This window comes from Rhinolophus sinicus, chromosome 14 (genome assembly GCF_057876585.1).
Source record: "Rhinolophus sinicus isolate RSI-liver-muscle chromosome 14, RSI-T2T, whole genome shotgun sequence".
Lineage (NCBI taxonomy): Eukaryota > Metazoa > Chordata > Mammalia > Chiroptera > Rhinolophidae > Rhinolophus > Rhinolophus sinicus.
Genome location: NC_142514.1, coordinates 91,701,078 through 91,729,051, shown reverse-complemented (window position 1 = coordinate 91,729,051; position 27,974 = coordinate 91,701,078). Strand labels below are relative to the sequence as shown.

The window sequence follows — 27,974 nt, the reverse complement described above, 5'->3', positions numbered from 1 at the left end:
TAACAATGAGAGGAGAGTGCTCATGGCCAGAGTTAAGCGGCAGTGTTTGGTTTCCACCCCCTCCCTGGCAGGGAATATAAAAAGCCACACCTGAAATCCATAAAAGTAGAGTAATATATTTTATTTAATTAAAATAGATTAAAAAACAGACTGTGTAAAAGAATTAGGATTCTCAATAATTTACTATTATTTACATTAGCAAATGTTGGTCGTTAGTAGACATTGTGAGGAGATAAGCGCGTAGAACCCAGCCCCTCCCCAAGGGCAGGGGGAGATGGGGAGACTCAGTGCTTTCCTCTCATTCCTGTCTTTTCAGGTCAATAATGGCAATTACAGACTAAGCGCTGGGTAAATAGCAGGAGAGGTGAACCTCCACGCCCAGGGTGGCTATAGCACTATTACCCTGAAGAGATGCTGGCAGGCCAGGCAGGAATCCTTTCCTCTTGGGGAGAATCATTAACTCAGTCCCAGCTCAACAGGCACCTGATCCTCAATGGTTTCCCCTGTCTCTGTTCCTATTCACAATTAGCCTTCTGTAAATACCCCTCTGGCTGACACAAAGCCCACAGTTTCCGGATAGAAGACGAAAAACAGAAATGAAAGCCACACATCCTGGTTCCCAAGGAAATCCTGATTATTTAACATACCCTGCCTCTGTCGTCCAGAACTTGGCAACTCAACAAAATGTCACAGGGTTATTTTGTGCGCTTGTCATGTGAGGGATGATGGGGAGTGAAGGGGCCTGGCAGCCCTGGGCCACTGGACCAAGAGGAAGTCTCCTCTCCAGAAAGCAGTAACAGGAGAGGAGGAACCAGTAAGGCCCTGGGCATCCTGCCCTTGCATTGCTAGTCCTGCAGGCACTTGTGGCTTCTCCACACACCGGCATGGTATGGAGCGCGTCCCAGGAATGCAGCAGCGGGCCGACGGTGTGGAGCGGAGAGAGAAGATCCTTCAGCAGCAGCAGCAGCAGGCTGCACTGGGCTCTGGAACCTGACTCCTGCTTGTTGGAGACCTTGGCAGGCCTCACAGGTTCGTGCTGCTGCATGAGCCTGGCAGCAGCGCCATCCCTGGTGCCCACAGGCCCCGTCTAACCTGGGCCTGGAGCTCGTGCAGTGGACAGCAGCAGATCCAGCAGTCAAGGGCTGAGGGAGGATGGGGCCCAATGGAGACTCAGTCCAAAATGTCTGTCTCGAAGGGGACCAGGTGGTAATAGGACAGGTTGGTGACATAAGCTTCTGGGTCATCGCCACCCTCCAGCTCTGAGGTAAACTCACCGCCATTCTCAAACCTGAAAGAAAAAGGACAGAGCTGAGGGCTAAGGCTGGCTCACTGCCCCCACCACTGATGAAATGGAGAAGGGGCAGAAGGTCATTGGTAGGAGGGCACTTAGGGATCAACATCAAACAGTATGGAGTGCTTTCCATGATGCTCTTCCCGGGCGTGGACCGTCGCACCAGTGGACATGGCCTTTTCAATGCACGCTGATGAAGTGTGGAAAGAACCGTGGTTACAAATTCGGTGAAATGGACCCTGCTCTAAAGACTGTTTCAGCTCGGTTTTTACTGCCTTCGACACTGCTATCTATTATATTCATTAACTAGGAGTTATCGAGGCATTCATCCATTCATTCACTCACAGAGTGATGATTTTTCCGTATCTAGGAACTATTCTGTCAAGCTCTGGGGATGCAACAGTGAAGAGGGCGGGTAAGGCCTGTCTGTGGGAACAGCAGCCCACCGTGTGCCAGGCCACACAAACTAAAGCAAAGAGGAGTGAGAAAAGCCACCGTGGTCACAGGCTGACATCCTCACTGTGTCCTTAGGCCACATGCACAGGTGAGGAAGGACACTGCAGGAGCCCAGAGAGGCGCTGGGTGAGGGCAGTGAGGTCAGCAGAGGGAAGGCTCGCTCCAGCGAGAAGCCTTCACTGGATGCTGAGTCAACGTGAGAGTTTACCTGGGGGAAGGGAGAGAGGAAGAGCTCACGGAAGAACATGGGCCCCGAATGTGAGGTGACACAAATACCTTCCTCATACGGATTCCCCCATGAACTGAAACCATTTTAGCTCGTTTCTAACTCAGGTGCGGCCTAAGGTAGGGAGAAAAACAAAAAGACTCCAAACTTTAAAGAATGTGTAACAGAGGAAGAAGCGCCTGAAGCACATGCTTGCTAGGAAGGGAGACTGAGACGCTGCCGGTGCTTTTTCCGTTTTCCTCAACTAAGAATCAGCCCAGGCACAGCAGGGCTTGGCAGAGGTGGGCGGGGCAGCTCCTTCCAGAAGGCTGTCACAGGAAAGTGGGAAGGAGCCTCCAGGCCATAGCGCTTGCCAGCTTACCATGTCCCTGCTTGCTTCCTAGTGGTTCCCAGCGCTTGGAGGTATCACTAACTACGTACTTGTGGAAGCTCACTACACCTGGAAAGCTTTAGGAGAGACAGGGAAGGCCACGAACTGACCAAACTACACAGTAATGAGCGTCTGACTTGGCTATACTGGCTGAGGAGGTGAATGGGGGTTGCAGAGATGTGGGCCCCACCTTTGCCTCAAGAGCATACGGTGCATTCAAGCTACTGCTGCTGTCACAGGAAAAAATAGAGCACACAGTACAGAACCCTGCTAACTTCAAACCTGGGCCTCCGAGGGAGGCATGCTTCCTCCAGGTCTAAGCTCACAGCTAAGAGTAGAGGAGGTGATTATAGCTTCAAAATGAGACAGAAGAGGCAGCAAAGCTGGGTTTTCCTTTAACTCCACAGTGAGGGTGTGTGAAGATGCAGGGGAAGGACTCAGAGCCCAGCTCTTCCTCCTCGTGTGCTCTGGCCTGGGAGCACAGGCTGCAGACAAAGAGATGGAGCTGAGATAGAAGTGTTTGCAGCCTGCGAGGCAGTGTGTCTCACGGAGACAAGGCCACCTCTCCAGCTTTGTTACAAGATGGTGCATCTCTTCCCTCAAACCAGCATTGGAATGAAACCAAAAGGAGACTTGGGTACCGGGACAGGTGAAGGACAGGGCCACAGTGACAGCCACGATGCAGCCCTGCCCAGACAGCTTCCTATCCCCTGGTTACAACTCCTTCCCTCAGGTCAGATGACCCCAAGGACTCAGGAGGGAAGGGGACCGACCCTGGCATGCTCAGGAAAATGAGTCACCTGGGCCCTCGGCAGGCCTGGCAAACGCCTCTGCTCCTAACCTATGAGGACAGAATGAGGGTTCCAGTCTGGGAGTGAGTTTCCCAAGAGCCTGGCAACCCCTCCAGCCAACCAGGCAGAGGCCCAGCTGTCCCACAAACTCATGTCTCCATCAGGCACACACATCCATTCCCTGAGTGCAGTGGGGTCTGTGGCCCTGGGTACTGGTACCTGCCCTCCCCCAGGGGACAGTGGGGGCTGCCTGCTTGGCTTCATGGCACAAGTCCTAATAAGCAGGCCCAAGGATGTTGAATTCACAGACTCGGGGCCAAATGATCCCTGGCAAGTACCACTTAAGACAGCTGCGGCCAGGAGGTAAAACCTCCTCCTATTCAAATGCCATCTCTTTGTGACCTCCCATTCTCGGAGTCACCCCACAGCACCCGCCTGACAGCCCTGTGGAGTGCTCCCAAGAGACAGACAGCAGCAGACCATCAGTGCAGCCACACTGCCTTAGATTTGGTACCTGGCAAGTCCCAGGCAGGAATTCCCTCTAACTGCTCCCCTGAGCTGCTTGGAGGCAGACGTTTCTTTGTTAAGCTTTCCTAGGAGGTTTTCCCTTGCTCTTTCTCTCTGTGCCAGCCAGGTGTCCTGGAGCAGGTAGCTGCACACTGAGGCTGTGTCACCACCATCCATGCGAAGCTCCAGGCTAGCTGGGAAAATCATGTTACCACCCTTGCTTTCTCAGCAAAACTCTTCACAGTTGAACTTACTTCTGAAATCTAGCTTTATGCCAGGGTGCAGAAGACCTCCTGAGGCCTGTCGAGGTGGAAAGGATTCCCCCGGAATATTAGGATCCTGCAGCAACTATGATAAGGGAGGGTGTCCACCAAGACAAGCCCTAGCCAGACACTCCTCCCATGAAGCTGAAGGACCTCTCCTTCCCACCACCCATTTTGTACACATCAACCTTGTATGCCATGGTAGCAGCCCTGCATTAACACGGAGAACCCAGAGGTCATGAACTAATGCACTATCTATATACACATACAGTGGGTACAATGCTGCGCTGTGTCACGGCAAGGCATGCAAAGGGACAACGGCATTTCAGAGAAAGACCACCCCCTCGGCCTTGCCAGCACATCCTTTTATACCAACATTTCATGACATCTCCACTGTGATTTTTGTGCTAGACACTCAAGAGACATCTGAGGTACTAAAAAAGTAGGAGCTGCTGGCCAGAGCCCGTTCTATGGGACTGACTTGCTCTGTCACAGAGCAGAGGCCAGCAGAAGTGGCTCGGGCTGCCTGCCAAAGCGCAGGCAGATCCTGGGGTCATGCTTTGTCCTGTAGTCAACTAGCCCAGATGTGTGTCTCGGCATGTGAGTCTGTCCTGGTCCATTTTCAGTTTTGGCTGAGTGGATGGACCGAGACCTGGGATGCCAAGAGGCCCCTCTCGCCGTGGGCTGTGCTTCTCATGTGCCCACAGGGACTCAGCATTCAGAGCCACCTCAGGCGGCTCTTGCCCAGCATTTCACACTCATTACCTGAGGTCTTCACAACCACTGGTCCTGTGAGAGCAAAGGGGTCCCAATTTGACAATTAAGAGAAGCCAAGGGAGGTTAAATAACTCCCAGACACACAATCAGGAAGAGCCCTGGGCTTGGCCTTGACAGTTAAGAGAAGCCACTTCAAGCTGTGGCCCCATAATTCCCAAGGAGATGGCTGGAAGCTCACAAAGGATGAAGGCTGCTGTGCCTCTGGGGCCTCCAGGTGATGGGCTTTCCTAGATCACTTATCACGGTCAAAGTTCTGTTATCAGAGGAAGGAAGAAGGGAGAAGTTCTGTCTTTGGCTATCCCCCCTTCACAAATCAGACACATCCTCTCTTCCTTCAGAGCAGGCCCGCTGGGCCAGGTTGCAGCCACCTGGGAGTCTGGGGAACCTCCAGCTCTGTGATGTGAGACCAACATGCAGGTGACACTTCTCCCCATCCCAGGAGACTAGGCCCTAAGAAAGAGGAGGCTTGTGGCCCCTGTACCCCTCAGGGCTCAGCACGGACCAGACCCAGAAGCCTGGCAACTTCTCCTCGATGGCCCCTCACAGCCAGCTACTCAGGCAAAGGAACTCTGTTCCCATAAGGTTTGTGAATCAAGGTCTCACTGTCCTCTAGAAAAGGCAAATTCTTTAAATAAGTGTCCAAATACAGGCAGGATGTCTCCCCCACATCCTGCCTGTATTGGGACACTTATTTGGCGTTTCCGGGCACATCTACTTCCTGCCTATAGAGGTCCGTACAGCAGTGCACCCCAACCCCTGGCACTGGCTGACAGCTCAGGGACCCCTTCTATAAACCTATATTCAAATCAGTGTACTTACAAATGCTCTGTCGGATCCACACCCAGGTGTTGCTCTTTTCCGTTTGGTATACTGTGGTCAATGACGATAGTTTCTGTATTTGCTAAACAAAATCCATTGGACCTCATGATTTCTGAAAATGAAAGCAATAAAGTGAACATTCAGAAGGGGTCAGGTTTTGAAGTTTTGAAGTTTGGGGATTATACCAATCTCCTACTTCCCCCTCCACCTACTGCCCCCAGTCTCCCCCACATTTTAAGAGAACACTCTGCACCCCAGAGGCCCATTCTGGAACTCTGCCACACAGATTCAGGAGCTGATGCCAGCCTCCACAGGAACACCTGCTGACCCTGTGCAAGCTGAGAGGCATCTCTCCCCCAGAAAGAGGCTCTGGTTGTTCGAGCGCCCTCCCTCTACACCCTGCCTTGTTGGGGTAAAGCTGGGGCAGAAAGGGCACTGAGCTTGCATCTGTCAGTCTGGGCTTACTCCCATCCATCACACAATGCTGGGGACTTTGTGCAGGTCTCTCGATCTTTCTAAGCTCTCACCTGTCTGAGGTGGGCTGCTGGGAGGATCAAATGAAATCAGTGTACATTTTAAACCAAATGGGCAACTTCACTGTTTTACTTTATATAATTCTGTATATAAATTGATTGTTTTTTACCAACAAGCACAAAGTTTGCTAACTTAAAAAGGCCAACAAAGACAATGCCTACCTATGTCTATGTTGGCTGTATGGTGTTAGCTTTACTAGGATGCAGGTTTGATTCTCAAACAGAGCTTGAAGAGGTGGGGATGGGGGTGCCTGAGGGTATGGCAGCTACAATAGTGCCGGCTGGGAGCTTGGACCCTGCAGCTCAGCCCAACAATGAGCTCCATGACCTTGGGACTAAGTACCCTCAACTGGAACATTTCTGGTGCATTCTCAAATCCAAAGGGTTATCATCTTCCCACTCAGGGCCTAACACATGGATATCCACAGCTCAAAATAGCCCTTCCTCTTTTCTGGCATGGCAGGAGCAACCAGAGCACAGTTACTGCCCAGTCTCTTCGGGCATCTCATGCTACTGTTGTTTGGGACATTGCTTTATTTTTTTTCTTATATCTGACCATTATTTAGATTATTTTAGTCCCTTGTGTGATTTGCTGTTTTATGAGTGAAATTTTTTATCTTTCTAGATATTAGGTTCTCAGTTCTTTGAATTTCATATGAAGAGAATTAGGGAAACTACACAAAAATGAAGAAAGCACAACAGAAGAGTTCCTCCTCACCCCCACAGGATTCAAATGACTATTCATCAATTAGATTTGCCAAGTAACTGCTAAAATTTCCACTTGACTTTCTGGAGAAGTGATAGCTCATGTTTCATGGGTTTTCTGCAACACCAGCTCAGTTAGTCACACTCCAAGTGACATCAGCACGGCGCTCTTTCCTGCCCTGCCCTGCCCTCCCCACCGGAGCCCACCCAGAACCCACAGCCTTCCCTGCTTGAGAACCAGCAGGGACAGCCTTCAAGTCATGAGAAGGAGCACTGAAAACCAACAAAAAGCCTCTGCTTGGAACCTCCAGGGTCAGCTAATTTCTAGGTGCAAAAAGGAGATGTTTACCAAAGTCTGAGTGACTCTGAAGATGACTAAATCTTAACAAGAAAGATTAAGATTCCCTCACCTTTCAATTTTAAACGTATGGCAGCACTAATAAAAGCAAATAAAAATAAAAAAGAACCACTTTCTTTATTGCTTTCATTAACTCTCACTCAAACCTGTGTGTCTCGGCAAGCACATAAAACCTCGGAGTGACCTCAGTACAGGCAGCGCACAGCCCCAGCCCCCTTCTCCCACCCCTTTGCCAAGAGAATTTTTGTAGGGAAATCCTATACGTGAAAAAAAAAAAATGTCAGCGCCTCAAAACATTTCTGAACTGGTTATGCGAGATACCATGTACAGGAACTTTCTACTCGCTTAAGTGTGAAATTTGGAGCTCTAGAAAATGGAATCTTTCCAGCCCTGGAAAACAGATCTGTAACAAATCATTCCTTAGGTGCCTATGTAAGCGTTTGTGCACAGGAACGTGCTTTAATTGTTTGCAAGGACATCTGGACCCTGAGTTCTGCTACTTAAGGCTGGGGAGGTTACTTCTTGCACAATTTCTTCATGGGTAGAATGGGGACAGTATCCATCCCAACAGGCACAGGTGCAAATTAATGAGATGGTATAGATGGTATTTGTAAAAAGTCTAACAAGTGCCTGGAACTCAATTAATGGTAGTTATTACTATCATTGTTGCTAATGTCTTTACATCTGTTGTATCATGCAAATAAAAAGGAAATGTAACTTCTGAATTGTAACTTCTGAAGTCTATCTTTAAACATACTTAAAATGTGAATTTCTTAGAAGTCAGCTTACTACCTATAGCAAAAATCATTGGCCAGTTTAATGACTTTAACCACATACATGATTGATTCCATGAAATAGTTCATTTGCAAGCTACTTTTTTACATTCATAATTTTTTCAGATGAAGTAGTGTCCAGCTTTGGCATTTCTTCTTTTTTTAAACGTTTTATTTTGAGCTAGCTTTAGAATTACAGAAAAGTTGTATAAACAGTAGAGTTCTCACATATCACTCGTCAGCTTGCAATGTTAACATTTTAGGTGACTACCATGTTTCCCTGAAAATAAGACCTAACCGGAAAATAAGCCCTAGCATGATTTTTCAGGATGACACCCCCTGAAAGTAAGCCCGAATGCGTCTTTTGGAGCAAAAATTAATATAAGACCGGTCTTATTTTCAGGGAAACACTGTATGCTACAATGATAAAATCCAGGAAATTAACTAAACATCTCCCTCACCTGAGTTTCACCAGCTTTGCCACTAATGTCCTTTTTTTTCTGGTCCAGACCCAGTCCCAGATCCCTTGTACCATTAAGTTGTGTGACTTAGTCTCCCACTTCTGACAGTTCCTCAGTCTATTCTCACCTCTCATGACCATGAGACTTGAAGAGGACCAGTGAGTTATTTTACTAACTATCCCTCAATTTGTCTGATGTTTTCATGAGCTTCGACGAAGGTGGTGCATTCTGGACAGGAATCCTGCAGAGTGACACCACATTCTCCTCGATGCATCGTATCAGGGGTGTGTGATGTCAACAGTCATACTCCTGGGATGTCAGTCTGGATCACTGGGTAAGGAGGTTTCTGCCAGTTTCTCCAAAGTCAGGTTACTCTCTTGATAGTTAAGAAATATTTTTGGGGAGATGCATTGAGACTATGCAAATCATATTTCTCCTCAAACTTTCACCCACTAATTTTAACATTTACCAATGGACCTTTTCAACAACAATTACTTCTGTGGTGTTTGACTAGTGGTGATTTTTCTTTTCTTTTTAACTGCAGCCATGTTTTCATATGCCTCATATGTCATCAGTCCTTCAGCTCATTAATGCACATATTCCTTTTTTTTTTTTTTTTTTTTTTTAGCATTAGTCTCAGCCCTGAAAGCATTCATAGCATAGCTTTCCTCCCTTTTGAATTCTCTGCCATTATATTTTCAATGTACTTCAGCAATGGAACAAAACCTAAGGCAGTGCCTTTTTATTAACTGGCTAATTGGACTATCTCTTACAGTGAAAATTAAGATTGAGATTGTACAGATGGCTGGTTAATGAAAATTGAAATTATAATTCCTTTCCAGACCCCCAAACCTGAAGAATCAGATTTCTGTGGCTGATATTTGATTAGTCCAAGTCCCCAGATCAAGGATGAGGTTTACACTTCCTTTAAGGCTGCACAGACACAGCCACAGTGTAAAAAAGTAAATTTAAGTTTTCTTACATTTGATAAGCATCTAAATTAACATAGGCTGAAGAATGTTTAAGGTTGTATTGACCCAAAGCATCACCTGAGAGGCCACAGTATTTCCTGACTGTCCTTGCCGTGGGCGCAAATCATGGCGTGGTTCTCACACCACTAGCGCCTGGCGCCACCTAGTGGAGCCCCTGACCACGACACAGTCTCAGCACTTGAGAGAAGAGGCTACGCGAGCATTCAGAGGCGGGACGCGCCTAAATCCTGAGTGTAAAGAGAAGTCTCTGACGGCGAGGGAGGCCAGTGTCGGTCCCCCACGGCACCGCCCCTTGTAATGCTACATCAGCAGCATGAGAAGGCGTTAGGAAATCTGTGAGGAAGGAGGGGGCCTGGGGGTTGGGGTGAGTAGCAACAGGCCAGGGCGTTTTCACCAATGAATGGAATTTAGCAGGATGGGAGTGGACTCGCAGGCTTTTTGTGAACAGAGAGAAGAGCAGCGGCCACAGCACAAGCAAAGCCCAGCCAGGAGGAGGCTGAGGGTCTGCAGTGGAGGGTTCTATGGTGACAAAATCAAAAAGCTAGAGTGAGGCAGACTCTGACATGCCTAGAATGATGAGGGGACTTGGACTTCAGTGTGAGCATAAGGCTTTGAGAAAATTAACAAACCCAGGAAGTCAGAGTTCTGGATGACGTCAGTATACAGGGTATGTCCTGGGGAAAGGGTGAGGCTGACATGTGGATGTTCTCAGGGGTGCTCTCCAGGTCCTGAGGCTCAGAGCCTGGGGATCCCGGAATCCAGCAACACCCCAAGACTGAGTGACACGGCTTGCCCATGTGTGAACTAGTTCTTCAGAGGGATGTTGGTGTACTGCAAATGAGAGTTTCATTAAAAAGTATTTTTGAACTTTCCATAGTTTGTTGTCTTCAGATATTTATTTCCTCACTCAGTGAATAATGAGGGTGCATCTTATATCCCGTGGGAAACCCCCCTCACGCTTGCACACTTACACACTCATTTATGTCGGGAAGCATTCGCTTAGACAGAGTGAGAACTGGATAGTCCGGGAACAAAGAAGGGACGGCTGGGAAGCTTCAAAGGGAGAATCCCCAGACGTGGTGCCCAATCGTTTAGGGCAGAGAAAGAGGAGGAAACCTGCCAAAGTCAGAGCATCTTAGCTCTGGAAGGGTGCCAGAGGCACTCCCCCAGCCTACCACCAGGCAGGGACACCTCACACAGGACCCTGGCTTGAGGCTTCGGGAGACATACTTACACCAGATAGATGTTTACAAACTCCATTGTTAGGCAGCCCCATTTATTACAAAGTGTTCTGTGTTGAGCCAAAATTGGCAGCAGTTACTTCCATCCACAGCAATGTCCCAGGGATAGAGCACGCTGCCCAGATGACCTGGGCACCCGGCTGGCACAGGGAGGTCAGCAGCCCTGCCTTCCTAAAGCTGGATGCTGCGGCCCTAGCAAGGCCTCACCGAGGCACATCTGCAGTGCAAGCTAAAACCTCTGCCTTCAGTCCTCGCAAACACACTGAGAACATATTTAAAACCTCAGCATGGGAGTCTCCGGTTATCCCTGTTAAACTTCATCGCAGTATCCTCAGCCCTTCAGGATAAACATGGTCATGCATTTATCCAAGTCACTGATAAAACAGGACACTAAAACAGAGGGCTGGAAATGTTCTGGGTCGTGGCACTCTAGGAGTTACTCAATCATAAAGAGGCAACTCCTCGCAGCTGGAGTCTGTGCTTCTCACACTCTGGGGGCCACCCGAAACCAACAGTCCAGCCCCTCCTGACACCAGCACAGGCCCGGAAAAGATTGTGCTGCTCTTTGCTCTCCCATTTGCTCAAAACAAAATGAAACAAAGCAAACCACAGACACTAGTGCTGGGATTCCTCCACTGTGTACTAAATGACAGAAGCTTGCGCCCGCTGAAGGTGACAGCATGTGAAACCTAACACGATGGACAATTAGGGCCCCGGAGCCCTCTCTGAGCCTCCAAGACTAGGGTCCACAGACATCCACCAGGATAAATGACTGCCATTTTTACTTTCCTATAAAGAAGGTTACGGATATTAGGTACCAGCTAAGGACGGCTCTTGAACTCCCCTGCTCTTCCTTATAAGAATACACAGGAAGCTACCGTGAGTAGGTATGAAAAGTAGCAGACAGACAAACCCAGGTTTAACATCCATCCTGCTCACACATAGTCATATATAGAAGCACATTTTCCATTCTAGGTTCCCAGAACTTGGCCACTCTATCCACCTCACCCAGCGTAAATTAAGACTCTCATCCCCGCTACAGCACAGAACTCAATAAGGACACTTTTATACCAATGACATCATCCCAACCTGTCCTCCTGTCTCCGTCACCATGACCACCAATTTCTCCTCAGGAGCTGCCTCTGGGCTCATCTCCCCTCTCATCTACTGACTCTCCGTCAGCTTCCTTCTGAGTCTTGCTCCTTCATTCCTCTTCTTTCCTTCCTCCTCCATTCAGAAATGGAGTGCTGGACACAGAATCCCACCTTCTCTCCTTCCTAAGATCAAGATGCTCTGTGGGTCTCACCTGCAGCCGGGCTGCATCTCGTCTTACAACTGCCTTCCCTCCCTTCCACCCAGCAGTCTCCTGCAAGACCTCACTCAATGCTATGTCTTAGAAAAACAAGTTGACTGCCCACTGCCTGGGGAAGCCCAGTGCCTGAGATAGTCCCCACTGCCCACCCTGCCAGGCAGAGCTCCTTTCCCTACAGAATGCTCTTCAGCAGACCTCACCAAAACTGTACTGCAAAAAATAGTGTCCCAACAACACGTGCAGCCCAGATCTTAGAGAGCTACCCGAAAGGGTCAAGTCCAGGCTTCCCCTTCCTTTCAACCTGACACATGGATGAGCTGGCCAGACACTCTGCTCAGTTGATGATTTGCTCTTAATGCTGCTGACTTTGCCTCTGTAATTTTTCAGTTTAATTTATCAATGCTAACAATTCCTAAATTGTATATTTCCCTTTTCATCCTGGCTGCCCTAAAACCAAGAATCTAATTCAATGCCACGTTATGTGAACTATCTTATTTTAGCAGGCTAGATTATTGATTCCAGTATTTTGCTTCAAAATGCATCATTAATGTTTTCATCATTGTACTGTTTCTTAAGTAAGTTCCAATTTATACGCCAAATAACTCCCTGTGGAAGTAGGAAGAGTGTAAATCCACTATCTCAGCATTCTGTTGGATTGTCTTTCTGGATCCCAAGGATGGAAGCTGTGTCTAACCACACAGACAACATACTGGAAAGGTTTCTAGAAAACCACAGCCTTCCACAGCAGCACTTTGTCCCAGTCTTCCCTGGAGCTCTTACCTGATATTTTCACCGGACTTTGAAAGCTGGGTTGAATTTTGTGTACATTGTCATTTTTTAATACCTGATCTAGAGGAGATCTTTCAAAGAAGGTGAGCACAACTTCTGACCTAGAATACTGGGGAGAAATACGTTAATTACTAAAAATTAATGCTCTGCAAGATGGGCCCATTGAAGCCAACGCCCCTGAGTTGTCCAGATAGCCTGCGGGACGAAGCACAAGAGCAGGCTACAATCACAGAACTGTTCGTCATTTGTCGCCCCACCTGGCTAACATGCAAGGCCCCCAGGATAGGAAGGATGGGGCGAATGGAAACAATGGCTAGTTTTTCTGAGTGCTTGGTATGTGCCAGCTCTCATAAACTGCTCCCTTCACTTTACAATAAACTGTGAGCATGTCGACCCTTCCCATTCACATAGGAGGAAACGAAGCTTACAGGAGGTCTGCCTGACTCAAGCGCAGATTCTTCCTCATTACTGCACACAAAGCTTGCAAACTTCATTTATAAGGCCACCTACAGATGTTTATGCTAACACTCCCTTTGGCTCCCACACGCCCTCTTCCCAAACCCTCAGCAATACCAGTGGGTTTCTGCACGGAGGCAAGAAAGCAAAGCCCACCACAGCGGAGGGACCATGTCTCTTCCTACTCAACACCTCCTTGGCCCCTCACTTTCACTTCTTCCCTAGGGAGAAAAACACACACCAAAAAACGGAGTCCCTGGAGCCCACAGGAGTCTTCCCTTCCCCTGGTTATATCCACCCACCTCCCTGCGGCCTGATACCTCCAGGGAGAGGCCAACGACAAAGGGGGCAAGCAGGCCAGTGATTTGGAAGCGGGCAGGGTGTACCGACGTCCCGCCCAGCCCAGACCTGACGCACTTACTTTACACGGCATGCTGATGATGGTCTTAAGCAGCTTCTCCACCTCATTCAGCCTGGTCTCTATATCGTGGGCATCCTTTATGGCAATCAGTCCTAGGATTGAAACAGTAATTCCTCAAGTCAGAAAAACACACCAGGAAATGTGCTTCTATGTTAAATACAGGCCATAGGCATCCCATGAAGAAGGATGAGGATGCCATCCCCATGTCATCACGCATGAAAGGGGTCTGGGGATCTATGTACTCAGCCACATTCAGGTATGCATAGCCCTACCCCGAGGGCTCTGCTCTAAACCTCATGCTAAGTTTCAAAGACCCAATGAATGATTTGCTTGTGTGCTGGAGTGGACACTGGCCCTCCAAGGAGAAGTCTGGCAGGCTGGGGACAGTGAATGAGTGGGGCAGGCAGGTGTAAGCCACAGATAGACCATCCAAGACCCATCTGAGAGCGACAGTCTGGGCCAGCTCCATAAACACCATGGACTCAGGCAGAACTCAGCGGGGGACCATTCAGCCCCTGCCAGCTGAGTGGCCCAGGCCCCACCCACTCCCAAGAACACAGTGGAAGGATTCGTACATTGCTGGCCACGGCAGACCTGACCACAGGACCCATGTACACGGAGCCCATATTTAGACAAGTCATTTAAATGCTGGGTTTGGAAGTCAAATAATCAGATCTCTACCCAGAGAAAACCCCAGTGGCCATGACTCACAGCTCTTTTCAGGAATCACAGCGTCTGTCCTTGTTACAGTTACCGGAAGACCTGACTGGCTGCTCGCTACAAAGTACAGTACTTTGTTTAAAAAAAAAACACCCTAGTTTGCAGCATGGAGATTTGGGGTGTATTTCTGCCTCCCCATGAGCAGTGCAGGACACAAATCTTCCCATTACAGTTTCTACACATCGGCTTCTTAGGGATGGGAGAAAGCGTTATTCGTTTTTGAGGCAACATATTGACTGAGTCTGCATAAGTGGTAAAATTAACTTCCTAAACTACATGATTGAAATTAGAGGCCCAGAACATATAGTCCCTGGAAACCAGGAGCACCCCTAGACATAGGGTGAGGGCATCTCAGAAAGCCTGGGGAATCCTCCACAATGTCAGCTGGAGTGAAGGCCAGGAATCCTTCTCTCAACCTCCTATAGCACAGGCTACCATGGGTGCGGGCATCCCTGCTTGTCCCTGCCCACCGTCCTCACCACACTGGCCCAGGAGGCCAGCTGGCAGCTGTCCAGGGAGCAGGAGCCCCAGAGGCTGGCGGGTGGGCCATGGCTTGCCCACTGGGAAACCCTGGGCCTCTGTCCACACAGCTTCCGCACACCCCCCAGCACAAGGCCCTAGCTGTCATCAGGGAAATGGATGGGAGCCACCTCTCCCTCTCTTCCCCATGTTGCCTGGCCCCACCACACCACCCTGCATGTTAGGGGAAGCAGGGAAGGGAAGGAAGAAAATACCAGAGAGCCAGATTCTCAGGATGCCTCTTCTCCAGGCCCTGAATTCCTCGCATAGACTTTCAGACACACACACACACACACACACACACACACACACACACACACACACGCTTTCCACAAAAATGCTTTGATCTGCTAGCTACAGGGAAGTCTACAGAGGAAAAGAGGACCAATGCAAAATCCTCTGAAGAGTTGTTTTCAAAGGACAGTTATGTAAATTGTCCCCAGAAAGTGCTTCATTATTCTAAGACGAGCAAAACTGTACTTATATTTTAACTTTTATTGCAGATAGAATACAAGTGTTAAATCAATCAAGTTATGACACAGTAGTATTTTATGTTCTGTTGGTACATTTTTAGGAAGATTAGCCTCTTATATAGTGAGCACACAGCATATTTACACCCATTTTATAGGTGATAAAGCATAATTTAACAATCTTAAATTAGGATAGACGTTTATAGTTCTTGTATTTTTGCTTTAACAACATATTTTTGGTCACATCTTTGATTTAATTAATGTTCAACCCATGATTTGGTTAATAACCTCCAAGGGTAAGATTTAGTCAGATAAACACATTCTGCTTTATACTGATCTTTTAAGGTGGCCAGATTTGTCAACTAAAATACAGGACACCTAGTTAAGTTTGAATTGCAGATAAACAGTGAATAATGCAATAATATAGATAGACTTCTACTAAAAAATTATTTGTTGTTTATCTGAAATTTAACCTTAACTTGGTGTCCTGTATTTTATCTGACAACCCTATCTTCTTGGTGACCCATTTTCCAGAATGAACTAGAGAAAGACAAGAAGTACGGTCAGGCCTCTGGAAACAGTATCAGTGTTTTAAGTCAGTGCACAGAATCTCCCCGATCTGACCCCTGCCTACTTTACTGGCCCTGTGCCCTGTGACTCTCCCACACCCTCACACCAACCCCTGAGGAGCAGGTCCATGCTGCCAAACACAACCCCCGACTCTCATGCTGCACTGCTGCTGGGAGACCCCGTCCTGCTGACCTCCCCCCACGTCTGGGCTCATGAATGAGAAAAGCCCACACACCCCTTGAGAGGTAGGCACCTGCCCTCTGCTTCTGTGAAGTCATCAGAGGATGGGACTTGGTCTGCTTCTGGGCTCCCAGAGATCTCTCCTGATCTCTGCAGCATTCACCACTCCACACCGATGGGTCTCCCCAAGTCCACTGTCTAAACCTGAGAGGAGGAGGCGCCTTTGGTTCATCTCGCTTTTATCAGCATCAGCACAGGGCCTGACACATGCAGGGGATTTAATGTGCTGGCTGTTTGTTGACTGAATAAAGTTGCCTAAGAGAGCACAGAAGTTAAGTATTAGCTATTTCCTGTGTGTATGCTCCATCTTGCTCATGGGTAGTAACCTAGTTCACACTTCGCATCACACTGAGCCAGAGCCCAGCCAGAACCGACAGGCCAGCAGCTCAAGGTCAGGAGAGCTGCCGGAGGACGGCAAAGTGGCATTCAGTGTACTGAGTCACGGGCCACCCAGGTTTGATGTTATCTGTGGAAGCATACAGAACCATAATGCTTCCTTTCTCCCGTCTTTCTGCTTCTGAATGGAAGCTAAATGGTACTTGGGAATGGAAACATGCTTCAAAACAAAAGGAGGCTGAGGAAACTTCAGTGGGGAAAGGGAGGTGCTGGAATCCCTCTCTGTAAGAACAGAGATGACAGATGATAAGTTTTTAAGCTCTGGGCTTTCAGTTGGGAGCACTATTTTATTTTTTATTTTGTATCATGTATTGCCCCATCATGGCTCCCTGGGGTGACAGTCAAGCTGGCAATCTGGATCAGCTTTCTTAAGGTTCTGTCCTTCTTTCTCCGAGGAAACTCATCCACGTGAATAACAACTAGCACTGGCCTGTCCCCCAGGAGGGGCCTCAGCTGATTAAAGGCAGATTCATGAAGTGATGGATTCAGTTAAATTTACTGAAACCCTCCTAATCGCAGCAGACCGGGGCTGACTGACGCTGCACCACCCCTGCTAGAGCGAGGAGCACAGTGGTGAGGGGCACAGGCTGTCAGTTGCCTTGTCCAGCAGAGCCCCCCAACACCCCAGATGAGGGCATGAAGGAGTCACAACTGTCCAAGGGGCTATCGAAAGCCTGGACCTTTTAATACTCCAACGCTCACATCTCCCTCCTCTCCTGGACCCTGGAAATAACCCTACTTCCATTGTTTGAAGTGTTTTTTCCCATCAAATAATAGGTACATTAAATGTGTTAGGAAAACATTTTAAAAAGACAAAGAAATCCAAAACAGCTCTCTGCGGTCACAGTTGGGAAATAAAATAAATTTTCGTTTTTAAATTTCTAATTGTTTTGTGCTCACTGGAGTTCCTTCCTTCAGGTTTCTCAATTTCACAACTGGTGGAAACCTCAAATGCCTGCTGGCGACACCCAAAATTATTATATATTCTAAAATGATACAAGACTGAAAGGTGGCGTCACGAGCAGAACACACATTTGGGACATTGTATTATTTCTCAGCGACAGATGACAACTATAAGTCCATGAAGTACTGTCACCCCAAACTGATTATAGGCATTCGGGTTGCTTCCTAGCCTGTCTGTTGTATTTTTTTATCCTATCTATTGTATTTTTCCTTCGTGACCCAAGAACTTTGGCTTTTAATGGCTGGTACAGCTTTTGCAAATATCAATTGTTTACAGCAAGTAACTTTAAATTTTATTTTTTAAAATGTACGTAAATACAATAATTTGGAATTATCTAAAATTTTGGGTTTATATTCCAAATATTATTGATGGGAGGAGAATTTTATGGGGATCTTTTTTGATTCAGTTTTACTACCTGAGACCGTAACAATAAATACTGTAGGAGGGAAATGGTTGAGAATTTGCACAGTTGATGAGGAAAAAAACACACCTCTTGGCTATGAGACTGTCATGCCAGGACTGGCCAGCAGAGGGTAATAGCATTCCGTGGAAACCCCGAGATTTAGTACAGTGACAACACAGGAAGTGAAATCCTTTAACAGCCACATTTAGATTCTTCTATCGGGAAGTTGACTCAGTAGACTTCACAGCCCCAGGAAATTTTTCTAATTTCTGATAAAAGCATAATCACTAATATAACCTCAATTTTTAAGATTTCACTGTACACAATTTGTAATGTGAAAATTTCATCCAGATTTAGCCCCAAACAGTTAAAAATTTGAAACCAAAAGCTTGATAACACAATTATATATAAATCTCAGTGTGCCAATTTTATATACATTTGAGGGCTAAAATCAGCCTAGAGCAGCCAGGGTGCCCTTTCCTTCGAAACTAGTTTAGCCTTGAAAATTGAGAACACAGATGTGTTTCTGTCAGTTTCAGGATTAGTTTCTTTTACGTAAACACAAACACCTGATTTATTCTTGGAACCCAAACTGAACATGCTGGTATCAACACAAAGATCCATCAATGAGAGCAAATATAAACAAACCTGTTTCCCAATCTCAGAAACCTGGGTCCAAGGTCCCCTTTTTTTTTCCAGGAAGTGGAGACTTTGAGCTGAGCACCTTACCTCTGGAAACTGTCCCACACTTCCTCTGAGGACAGACCCTGGAGATCTGAACCTGACCTGAGTGCCTTCTGCCACTTGCTATAATTCTGGAAATAAAAATATGAGGCTTCTTGGGTCCACCAGAAAGGAAAACAGTCCTTTCCAAAGCACACAAAGGAGTGTCCGTTACCCAAAGAACACAAGTCTCTTAAGAGGAGACTTCACAACAGAGTCCTATGGAAATTTTCTGTAAATGAACTTTCAAATCAAGTCAAACAATAAATTGCATTTACCGGGTTCCTTTTTTCCATTTCACAAACATGTCCATCAACACTGTACAGGGAAGAAAATCGTGCGGATGAGGTGAGGAATGCAGGGTCACCTTGCATGCGTAAGAGACACATATTCTTTAAAGGTCAAGCATAATGCAAATCTTAGAAACAAAATATTTTAAATTTTCCAGGAAAACCTTCTAGGCTTACTTCCTAAGTACCTGTTTTCTAAATAGGTACTCAAAATTCAGGAAATGGAGAGTAAGCAGTGATGAGCTTGAGAACGTGACTGAGTTGGTTATTCCCTGCATACCTCAGCACCCCAGTGGAAGTCCCAACTCCCTGGAAATCCAAGGCCCCTCTATTCGATCCCCTGTGCTGCCATCTGCAGGTGTGGCACAACGTTTATGAAAGGACAAGAGACCTTTCTGCCCCTTGCTCCCACCTGCTACACACAAGGTGGTGCCCGGTTGGCTGCCCTGGCTCAGTAGTGCTCCCAACCGACTATAAGAGTATGGAGTGCTGAGCGACGTTTGGTTCTCCTTGCATCTTTTCAAGAATGAAAAGCACGGCAGAGACAGTAGCAGGAGGAGACAGAAGAGGTAGACAAAATAACACTTTCTGAAGACCAAAAAGGGGCTGAGAGGACATGTTCTTGCTTTCTCTGCCTCTTCCCACACCTGTGAGATGCTCCCTTGAGAGAACGTTATTTCATCACTTGAGAAAATAAGTTTGACTTAAAACTACTGATCTTTACTGTGTCCTTCCCTTAAACCCTCCTTCTCTAAGCCTCTTCATTATTCTCCCACTAAAAGTGGGATTCCCTCACGAAGCTTCACACTTAACATGTTTAGGAAGCCAATCACTTAGCCAGTCTGTGTTAGAACATCCAAGTATTTAAGGACTACCACCCCATTCTAAGCTCTCAAAACAGGAAGCACTTATTATGCACTCACTTCAAAGTATGGTCTATGCTCCTGCTCCATGTTAGGCCCCCTACCAGACATAGGATGCACCTCGGACAACAAACCAGGCAGCACCCCTGTCTCCCAGTGCTTTCATGCCAGCTAGGAGGATGGATGTGGGGTCAGCACTGGCCACAGTGAGTGGCGTGTCACCTGGGACGACAGGATGATTCACAGCAGGGACCCATCCTCTCAGGGTAGAAATCCCGAAAGGTGAGCAGATACAAGGGGGCATGGGATCCGGAAGAGCGGAGGCCCTCAGGAGGCCCAGATGGCGAAGGTGGGGTAGGGAGGGCTGAGACAAGCAGAACCTTACAGACCACATGAAGGGGTTTCCCCAAGGGAGGCAAAGGGCAGCCAAGACCTCCCATGCAGGCTCTGGCCCCAAGAACTCTGCCCACCTGGCAATTCTGTTTCTTAGGGTAATACACACACCAGCCCCAGGTATTCCACATTGACCCGCCCCTTGTGAAACTGCACCCTGGAGCATATTCCCCAGCCTGACCCCCGTCAAGCACCAAAGTCTAGTCTCTGGCACAGCAAAGCCACAGGCCTGGTCCGCACGGATCCCACTGAGATGACGCAGGGGACCCTTTTACGGGATCTCTCTTTAGCCCGGGCAGGGATGGCCCGGGCAGGGGCTATCGCCATCCCTGCCTCCACAGGATGAGAGGATGGAGGGCACACCTGGAGAGATGGCTTTCAGTGAGGGAATGCTGTCACAGCGTGCTGAGTCCAAAGCCAACCGTTCTCATGTGTCCAGCATGGGGCTGGGTACTCTGAGGAAACCACTGCTTCTGTGCTCACAACCCAGCCATGCAGATATCATTATTGACAGTTTATCAGTTAGGTGCCCAGAGATGATGAAATAAGCAACTTGCCTGAAGTCACTGGGCAAGTAGCAGGTGACAGAGTCAGAATCTGAATCCTCACCTGCCTGGTTCCAAAGCCAGTGCTTTTGGCCACTTCGCCTGAACTCCTCCCACCTGACCTGTGTCCTCAGGTAGGTCACCCAATCTCGCAAGGGCCTCGATTTTCTGACTGGGGAAACAGGGCAGGTTTCTAGTGGGATTAAAGATACTGTGTGTAAAAGATTTAATTACATGTTCATTCCTTCCCTCCTCCCTGTCAAACTGATAACTCAGTGTGTTCTTCCTGCTGATTCTGTTACATACCAGCAAAGCATGATTGTTTTGTTCTTAAAATAAATACGAAGTAAAACGTGCTGGCGTAAGTTAGCAAATGAGCTGCATGGTTGTGTCCACCACTGTGACTCAGTTTAGGGGGTGAGGTAAGGAGGATGGGTTGGAAGTGTCTGTTCGGAGAGTAACGTCCCAGCACGTGCATGTGTGCTGTCACATGATACCGTGCACTGCCATCATTTCAGACGCCACAGCTGGACCAGAAAAGTACAGAGAACGGACTCTTTGCCTCTGCTTCCTCCCTGCACCTGCCATCAAAGAGAAGATTCAGATCAGGAGCTCTGGGGGGACTTCTCAGGCTTGTTCTGGGACCAGGGGACCACCTTTTTAATGCTGACGACCGAAAGCAGCCAGTGGACATCTACCATCACCCAAGAAAAAGTGAACAAAACAAATATACCAATAAAATATGGCTTTCAGTGGGACAGAAATGCCAAACGCTGCTAAAGGATGTACTGTCCTATTTATGTACTGTCCTCCCGCAGGATGCCTCACCCAGAGGACGCGGTGGCCTGGGCCATCTGTTACTGGGGCCCCATGGGTAAGATGCATGTTGGGTTCATAGGACATTATCAGCCTCTCCTCGGTCTCCCAAATCCCACGAACATTATGAAACTCTAAGCTGAGTTTCACTCAGAAATGGCAAACTGACCAAATGCCTTTTATTAGCTCTGCATAGTATGGTCACCTTGCCCTGGCGTTCTGAATCTTCCCTTATCGTGAATGGTGACAACACAGAAACGTCTTTCAGCTTTTGGAAAAGTGCTTATAAAAACAGACCGCAGAGTGACATAAAGCCTAGACTTGTTTTAAAGAGGGATGGGAAGCTGTGTCCCTGGGGACAACCTGAGGGCGACCAGGGTGCTAGCAGTGGGTGTGTGGCACTGATCCAGAGCAGAACCAAGTTTCTCCTTTGAAACTTGTGGAAAGTACCGTGGCCTAGACGCCAGCGACTGAACCACCTGTGTATGTATAGTTCTGGCCAGCGCCTTCTCCAGCTGAGAGGTTAGTTCAGGTCACCAGGGCCCATGGCACAGTCTGAGATCTGATGGGATGAGATCACAGGACCACAAACCAAACTCAGCCGAGTGGTCACTCACGGGGAAAGGAAAGGATACCAGGAGCCCTGGGATGAGGAAACCACAATGAAGTCTGGGCGGAAACAGGGTGTGGATTTGGGAAAGATATAATAGGAGGAGAGAGAAAGAGCAGGCTACACGGAGATGATGGTCCTGGAACCAGACTGGGGCAGCAGAGCATGCTGTGCATGCTGTCCCGGGGGCTTGGGAAAAGCAGCCAGCCCAGGAGCCCTATATGTGGAAGAGATTCATACTAGTTCTGTGAACCAGAAAGGGTACCCCAAATCTCCCCGAGAAGTGAAAACTGCCCGTTAGAAGAGGCAGGTACTCTAAGGTGAACTATGCATGGGGGTGGGGCTGTGTGAGAGCTGAGGGGCAGGCCCAGCTGGTCACCCACCAGGCTGGCAGAGATAGCCTATGTGCCCCTGATCGGCTGCCCAGGACCCACATGGCCTCTGCTCTTTCTTCAGCAACTTTTACTAAAAAAGTCAACTTGGTGACTGCACTGTGCCCCTGCATCAGGTGGTGTTCTCGCCGCTGGTTTGGGGGTGGCACAGAGCTTCTCCCGTCTGCCCATGTGAGAATAAGTGGCCAGGCTCAGAGCCTGGGAGCAGAGCACAGGGCTTCCTTGAGCTGTCAGGGCTGTGGGAAGTCTGGTGGGCATATGTGTGTCCACGCCTTCCTGGTAATACCCTGGAGGCCTTAACTCCAGCTCCTCGGATCTCACACCTAAAAATAGACAGTCTACAAGTGCGCAGATAGATTAATGTCCTCGGTGATAAAGGTGAGCACACGTGTGCACTAGCACGACATAGGCTCTCAAGAGTGAGCCTTATTTGGAGAAAATGCTAAAATAACTGCATTCAAAGCTGGACCCCTTCACCAGCTCCTCCTGCAGGCTTCACATCTCAGTGAATGGCAATTCCACTTCTCAGGCTGGCGGCCCCGACACCCCTTTACACCCCACATCTCGTCTCAGTACATGCTGTGCCTCTCCCTTCCAGACAAATCAGTGCTTGGCCACTTCTCACACCTGCTCCGCGACACCTGGCACAACGTCCCAGCAGCTCTCCCGGTCCCCCCGCCTTCCCCAGTCTTTCTCAACATAGAGCTGAGTGCGTGTCAGATCAAGTCCCCTCACTGCTCAAAGCTCTCCATCTCTGAAGAAGAGGCCACATCTGAGAGTGACCTGCCCACAGCCTGCCTTCCTGCTCTCCTCCTACGACACTCCATCTCCTTCTCTCCACTCGCCTCACATGGCCGCCTTACTATTCAAAGCCACCAGGCTCATGCAGGTCTCAGGGCCTTTGCACTTGCTCTTTCTTTCCCAGGTGTCATGCAGTTTGATTCTCTCCCTTCCCTCCTTTTGGTCTCTCTACTCAGAGGTCACTGCCTCTGAGACCTTCTGGACCACCCTACCTGAAAGTTAACCCCTTCCCTGTGCCCACAAGGCATAGCCCCTTTCCTTGCTTACTTTTTGTTCCTTCTGAACATTTATCACTATCTAATATACGTTTTACTTATCTTGTTTATTACTGGGTTTCTCCCGACAAGAATATAAGAATTATGAGGGCTCATCAGGGCAGGGATATTTGTTTATTTATTTATTTTTAAAGAGGGTGCAGCTCACAGTGGCCCATGAGGGGATCGAACTGGCTACCTTAGTGTTATCAGCACCGCACTCTAACCAACTGAGCTAACCAGGCACTATATATATATGGTGGTTTTTTTGTATATTTTGTTCATTACTGTGTCCTCAACACCTAGGAAGAACCCTGGCACGTGGTAAGCATTCAGCAGAAAGTTGCTGAATGAATGCACAAGTGAAACGGTGACTTTCCAGTAGTCAAGAATCAAAGATCACTGACTACTTGGAAATGGAGTCTTGCTACAGTGGTGACCAGGTCTGAAATAGGTGCTTTAGAAAAGAATCAAAATAGTCCAAGAGCCCTAAACAGTCAATGAGGAAGTTCTGCATGTTGCAGTTCTAAAGTATAAACCTTCCCAGACCTGAGAGATGTGATAGGCAGGAGCCCGTGGCCATGGTCTGGTCAGGAAATCCTGAACCACGTTAAGTATTGCACAGAGGGGATTTCAGTCAGACTCAGCATCACTGGTGTCAGAGCATTAAAAAAGTGAAAACGGCACTTTGGTCACCTGGAGCTAATATCCAGCAGGAAGCATCCATCTCTGTCCCCTTGAAAGGAAGAGGTGGGTACATCAGACCCAGATGAAGAAAAGGGTAAGGTGAGAGGCCAAGATTCCAAGGCGAAAGGATGGAGGACAGAATCAGAATAAGTCCTGAAGTCAGCCTCGCCCAAACAGAAGGCCAGGAAGGAAAGCTAGTGAGCACAGTGCCTCCATGCAGCGGTTCAAGTACCTCTGGACAGGTGTCACCATGCAACATACAAGGCCCAACATTACAGTGTGTGTGCAGAAGGAAGAAAAATCGCATTCTCTCCCCATTGCAGTATAAACGTCTCCCCCACTGCAATACTTCAGGGACTAAGAGAAAGGGCTCTGCTTCCCTTCAATTGCGAGCAGATTCAAAGCTAGTAGTGGCCAAGGTTTCACATCCTCTGAGGATATTCAGTGGTACATTTACAAGAGCTACCAGTATACTGCCAGCGTCAGCTCTGAAACCCAGATTTCCTCACAAAGCTTTTTAACGAAACTAGAGAGCACAATCTAACCCAGCCCAGAAATATTTTAATAAATTTAAACCAAGGAAATCTGATAGGGAATTATACTGAGAAAACCTGGCATTTCCAATACAACACACATATATCTTATTGCCTTTTGTATTTAGTTTGTATATCCAGACAATTGTTTTATGCAAATAATAAATCTGCAAGAAAATAAGGTAGACTGTTCTTTTACATTACTGTGATGTATTTTACCTAGCAAATGATTTCCCTTGACTTAAATGAATCTGAGAAAGGAAAAGGACTTCTCCTGGCATTGTACAACAAAACTCAGGTGGTGCTGGGGAAGGGACCAGCTTGCCTCCACGCAGAGAATCAGGAACTAGATGGAGAAGTAAGGTCCCAGAAGTAAGGTCCCATCTATCTCCTCCTCTCAGGGGGTGCTGAGCCTGCTCTTGCAGGAGTTCAGCCAAGGCTTATAAAGTCCTTCACCCATCCTCACCACCCCTGCCGCTGCCCCCACCGACTGTCACGTCTAACACCTAGTTCCAATTTCCCCCCTCCTTTAGATAATTAAAAGCAACTATCATATCCCTTCCAAATCTTCTTTTCTCCCCAGTAATCACCTTGTTCCTAAACATTTCTTCACTTGCAGGTGGTCCACTCTTCAGTGGCACTCTCTCTGTCTACATCTCAGGAACCCAGAACTGACCCAACACAAATGAGCACAGAAGCAACAGAGCCAGGGACATGTGCATGGCAGGTCAAGGGCCTCACACCCACCTCCCTTCTGCTCCAGGTAAGACTTTCACTCCCATGTCCCAGGGAGGCGAAAGCCACACCCTCCTCCCCACCAACTGTCTACAAGTCCCCAGAAGCAGCTGACACTGAGGGGAACAATAACAACTATCATCAATGGAGGGCTTACTAGACACTCTACTCTGCATTTTAATACTCACACACAAAAAAAGTAGCCAATAGGTACCATGTTACAGGGCAGGAGCCAAATGGAGCGCTTGGGGTGACAGATGTGCTGGGCCAACTGAGCAGTGAGACCTGGAGGGCAGAGTGGAAGGCAGACACTCCGGCAGCTCTCAGGGACTCCAATTTGTTTATGGCCCGCCTTGTTCCAGAAAGGATGTAAGCCATTGAATAAACTGCTGTTCCTTCATCTAAGCTTTCCTGACTTGGGCATTCATTTGTTAAATTTTAAAAAATATAATAACATACACACCCAAATAGCAAATCCAAGGAAACCTGCTGCCATGCTTAAAATAATACTAAACTATCTCCAGAATGGCTATAAATGGGAGAATCTAAGGAGCAAAGAGAAGCCTGAAAGGCAGGCCATCTCACTCAGGGCCTTCAAACTTGCTGGCTTCGGGAGCCTAGCCAACTGAGGTGTTTGCCAGAGGATGTGTCCTGGGAACTGACCTAATGACCCATATAGTTCACACTCTGGGCTGGGGGCTATCAGCAAGGGGAAGTAGAGGTTATCTTAAGACCTCAGGCAAACCAGCAGCTAAGGAGACTTTGTCCTGGCCACACCCTCATCTTCAGTATATGGCCCCAAAGGTGCCACTAGGCCACTGCTTAGAGGACTGCAGAAAGGAAGACTTCAGGGTGAAGTGTCACCAAGCTGCAAGTGATCACACAGAGGGGGTAAGGGAAGGGGAGCTGCTCAGAAGCTCTACAGTCTTCCCTGGCCCTTTCTCCCCACTCCGGAATCCTTCTCATCTCAACTTTAGCCTCTCTGGCACTTGCTCCCCTCTTCCAACCTCCTCTCAGCCTGGCCTCCAAAGGGCAGCCCGAGGGATGTGCGTCAGCCAGGCAATAGCAACTGGGAAACCATAGCAGTTCTCTGAAAACCCGAGTCCCTGTGAGCCAGGACGAGTCACAAGGCCAGGGAGGAGGCTGCTGCAGTTAATCAAACCCGAATGTGGACCCACCCCTGGGGGTGGGGACCCCAGCTTACCCCTGCAGCTGCCCGTGGGGCTGCCCCTCCCAAGGAGTGACAGAAAGCTGCGTGGCACTTCGCACTCAGGCTCTTCTGTCACCGGAGAAAACAAGAGGCGCGGTCCCTCCCGGGGGAGGACTCTGAAGGGCGGCTCCCAAAAATGACGCGACCCCAACTGGACACTGTTGTTAACTCTTCCCAAACGTTTCCCCCGGCCCCTACCGCCGCTGTCTGGGCGGGCCAGGGGTCGCAACCGGCCCTCCGGAGGGTGGGAGGGAGACTGCTGCCACTCCAGAGCAGGGACTGAGGCTGAACGGCCTGGGGGCCCAACTGACACTGGTACTGGTCAGTGACTCGTCCTCGTTGACGATCAGGGCACTTGACCTGCCGATCTCGGCCGGGAAGGCCTCAAGTCTCCAAGGGCCGACTCCCCGTCTTCTTACCATTGGCGTCCTGGACGCCTTTCATCTGGGGACGGAGGGTAGAAGTGTCCCCTGTCCGTCCCGGAGACGGAGGGAAAAAGGCTCAATCTCGCTTTAAGTAACTTCCCCTTTCCTTTTACTGCACTTTAAAAAGACCTCGCAACCACGTCTCCCCGTAAGATCCCACCCGGGTGCCCGCGGCCCCCGCACCTTGGCGCAGCGGCGCGCGCGCCAGCTCGGGCCGGTCCTCCGGGAAGGCGTCGCGGAGGCGCTGCCACAGGCGGCCCAGGTCAGCGAAGCTGCGATGCAGGTACAGCACGCTGCGGTCCGACCACTCCGTGCGGATCTCGAAAAACTCCTCCTCGTCGCCGCGCCGGCTTACGATGAGCCTGCGGATACCGTTCACCCAGCAGCCGCGCACGAACATGTTCACGAGCGAGGTGCCCTCAAACACCGCCGAGGCCATGCCGCGGGCCACTCATGCCCCCGCCGCCGGGCCGCCCTGGGCCACCGCCGCCCGCGGGCAGGAGGCTCGTCTGGGCCCGGCCGGGATCTGCCTGAGATCGGGGTCCGTCCGAGGTCTGTCCGGAGCCGGAGTCAGTCTGGGGGCTGCCCGGGATCGGGGTCCGTCGGAGATGTGTCGTGGGCCCGCACCCCGCCTCCGCGCGCACTCCGGAGACAGCGCTGCTAGAGTCGGTCGGGCCGGCCGAGCTGCGGCTTTATAAGGCACTTCCCACCGCGGGCGGCGCGGCAGTCGACGTTGGGGCCGCTGCAGGTCCGCCTTCCTCCGCCTACGGGTGAGAGGACGAGCCACGGCCAGCGCGCAGAGGGGGTGGCCAGACCCGCCGCCCCGGCCCGGTGCCGCTTACACGGATACCACGCTGCTGGGGCCGCGGGGACC

At 49.0% G+C, this 27,974-nt stretch overlaps 1 protein-coding gene across 1 annotated transcript; it reads right to left on the bottom strand.

Moving 5' to 3' along the window:
- Positions 1-106: 106 nt before the first annotated feature.
- Positions 107-27,974, bottom strand: PXDC1 (PX domain containing 1). Its single transcript, XM_019752372.3, has 5 exons — positions 27,284-27,974; positions 13,542-13,633; positions 12,656-12,773; positions 5,501-5,612; positions 107-1,288 (listed from the first exon to the last, which is right to left on the bottom strand). The coding sequence occupies exons 1-5, from the start codon at positions 27,537-27,539 to the stop codon at positions 1,171-1,173; spliced, it is 696 nt and encodes a 231-aa protein (XP_019607931.1). The 5' UTR covers positions 27,540-27,974; the 3' UTR covers positions 107-1,170.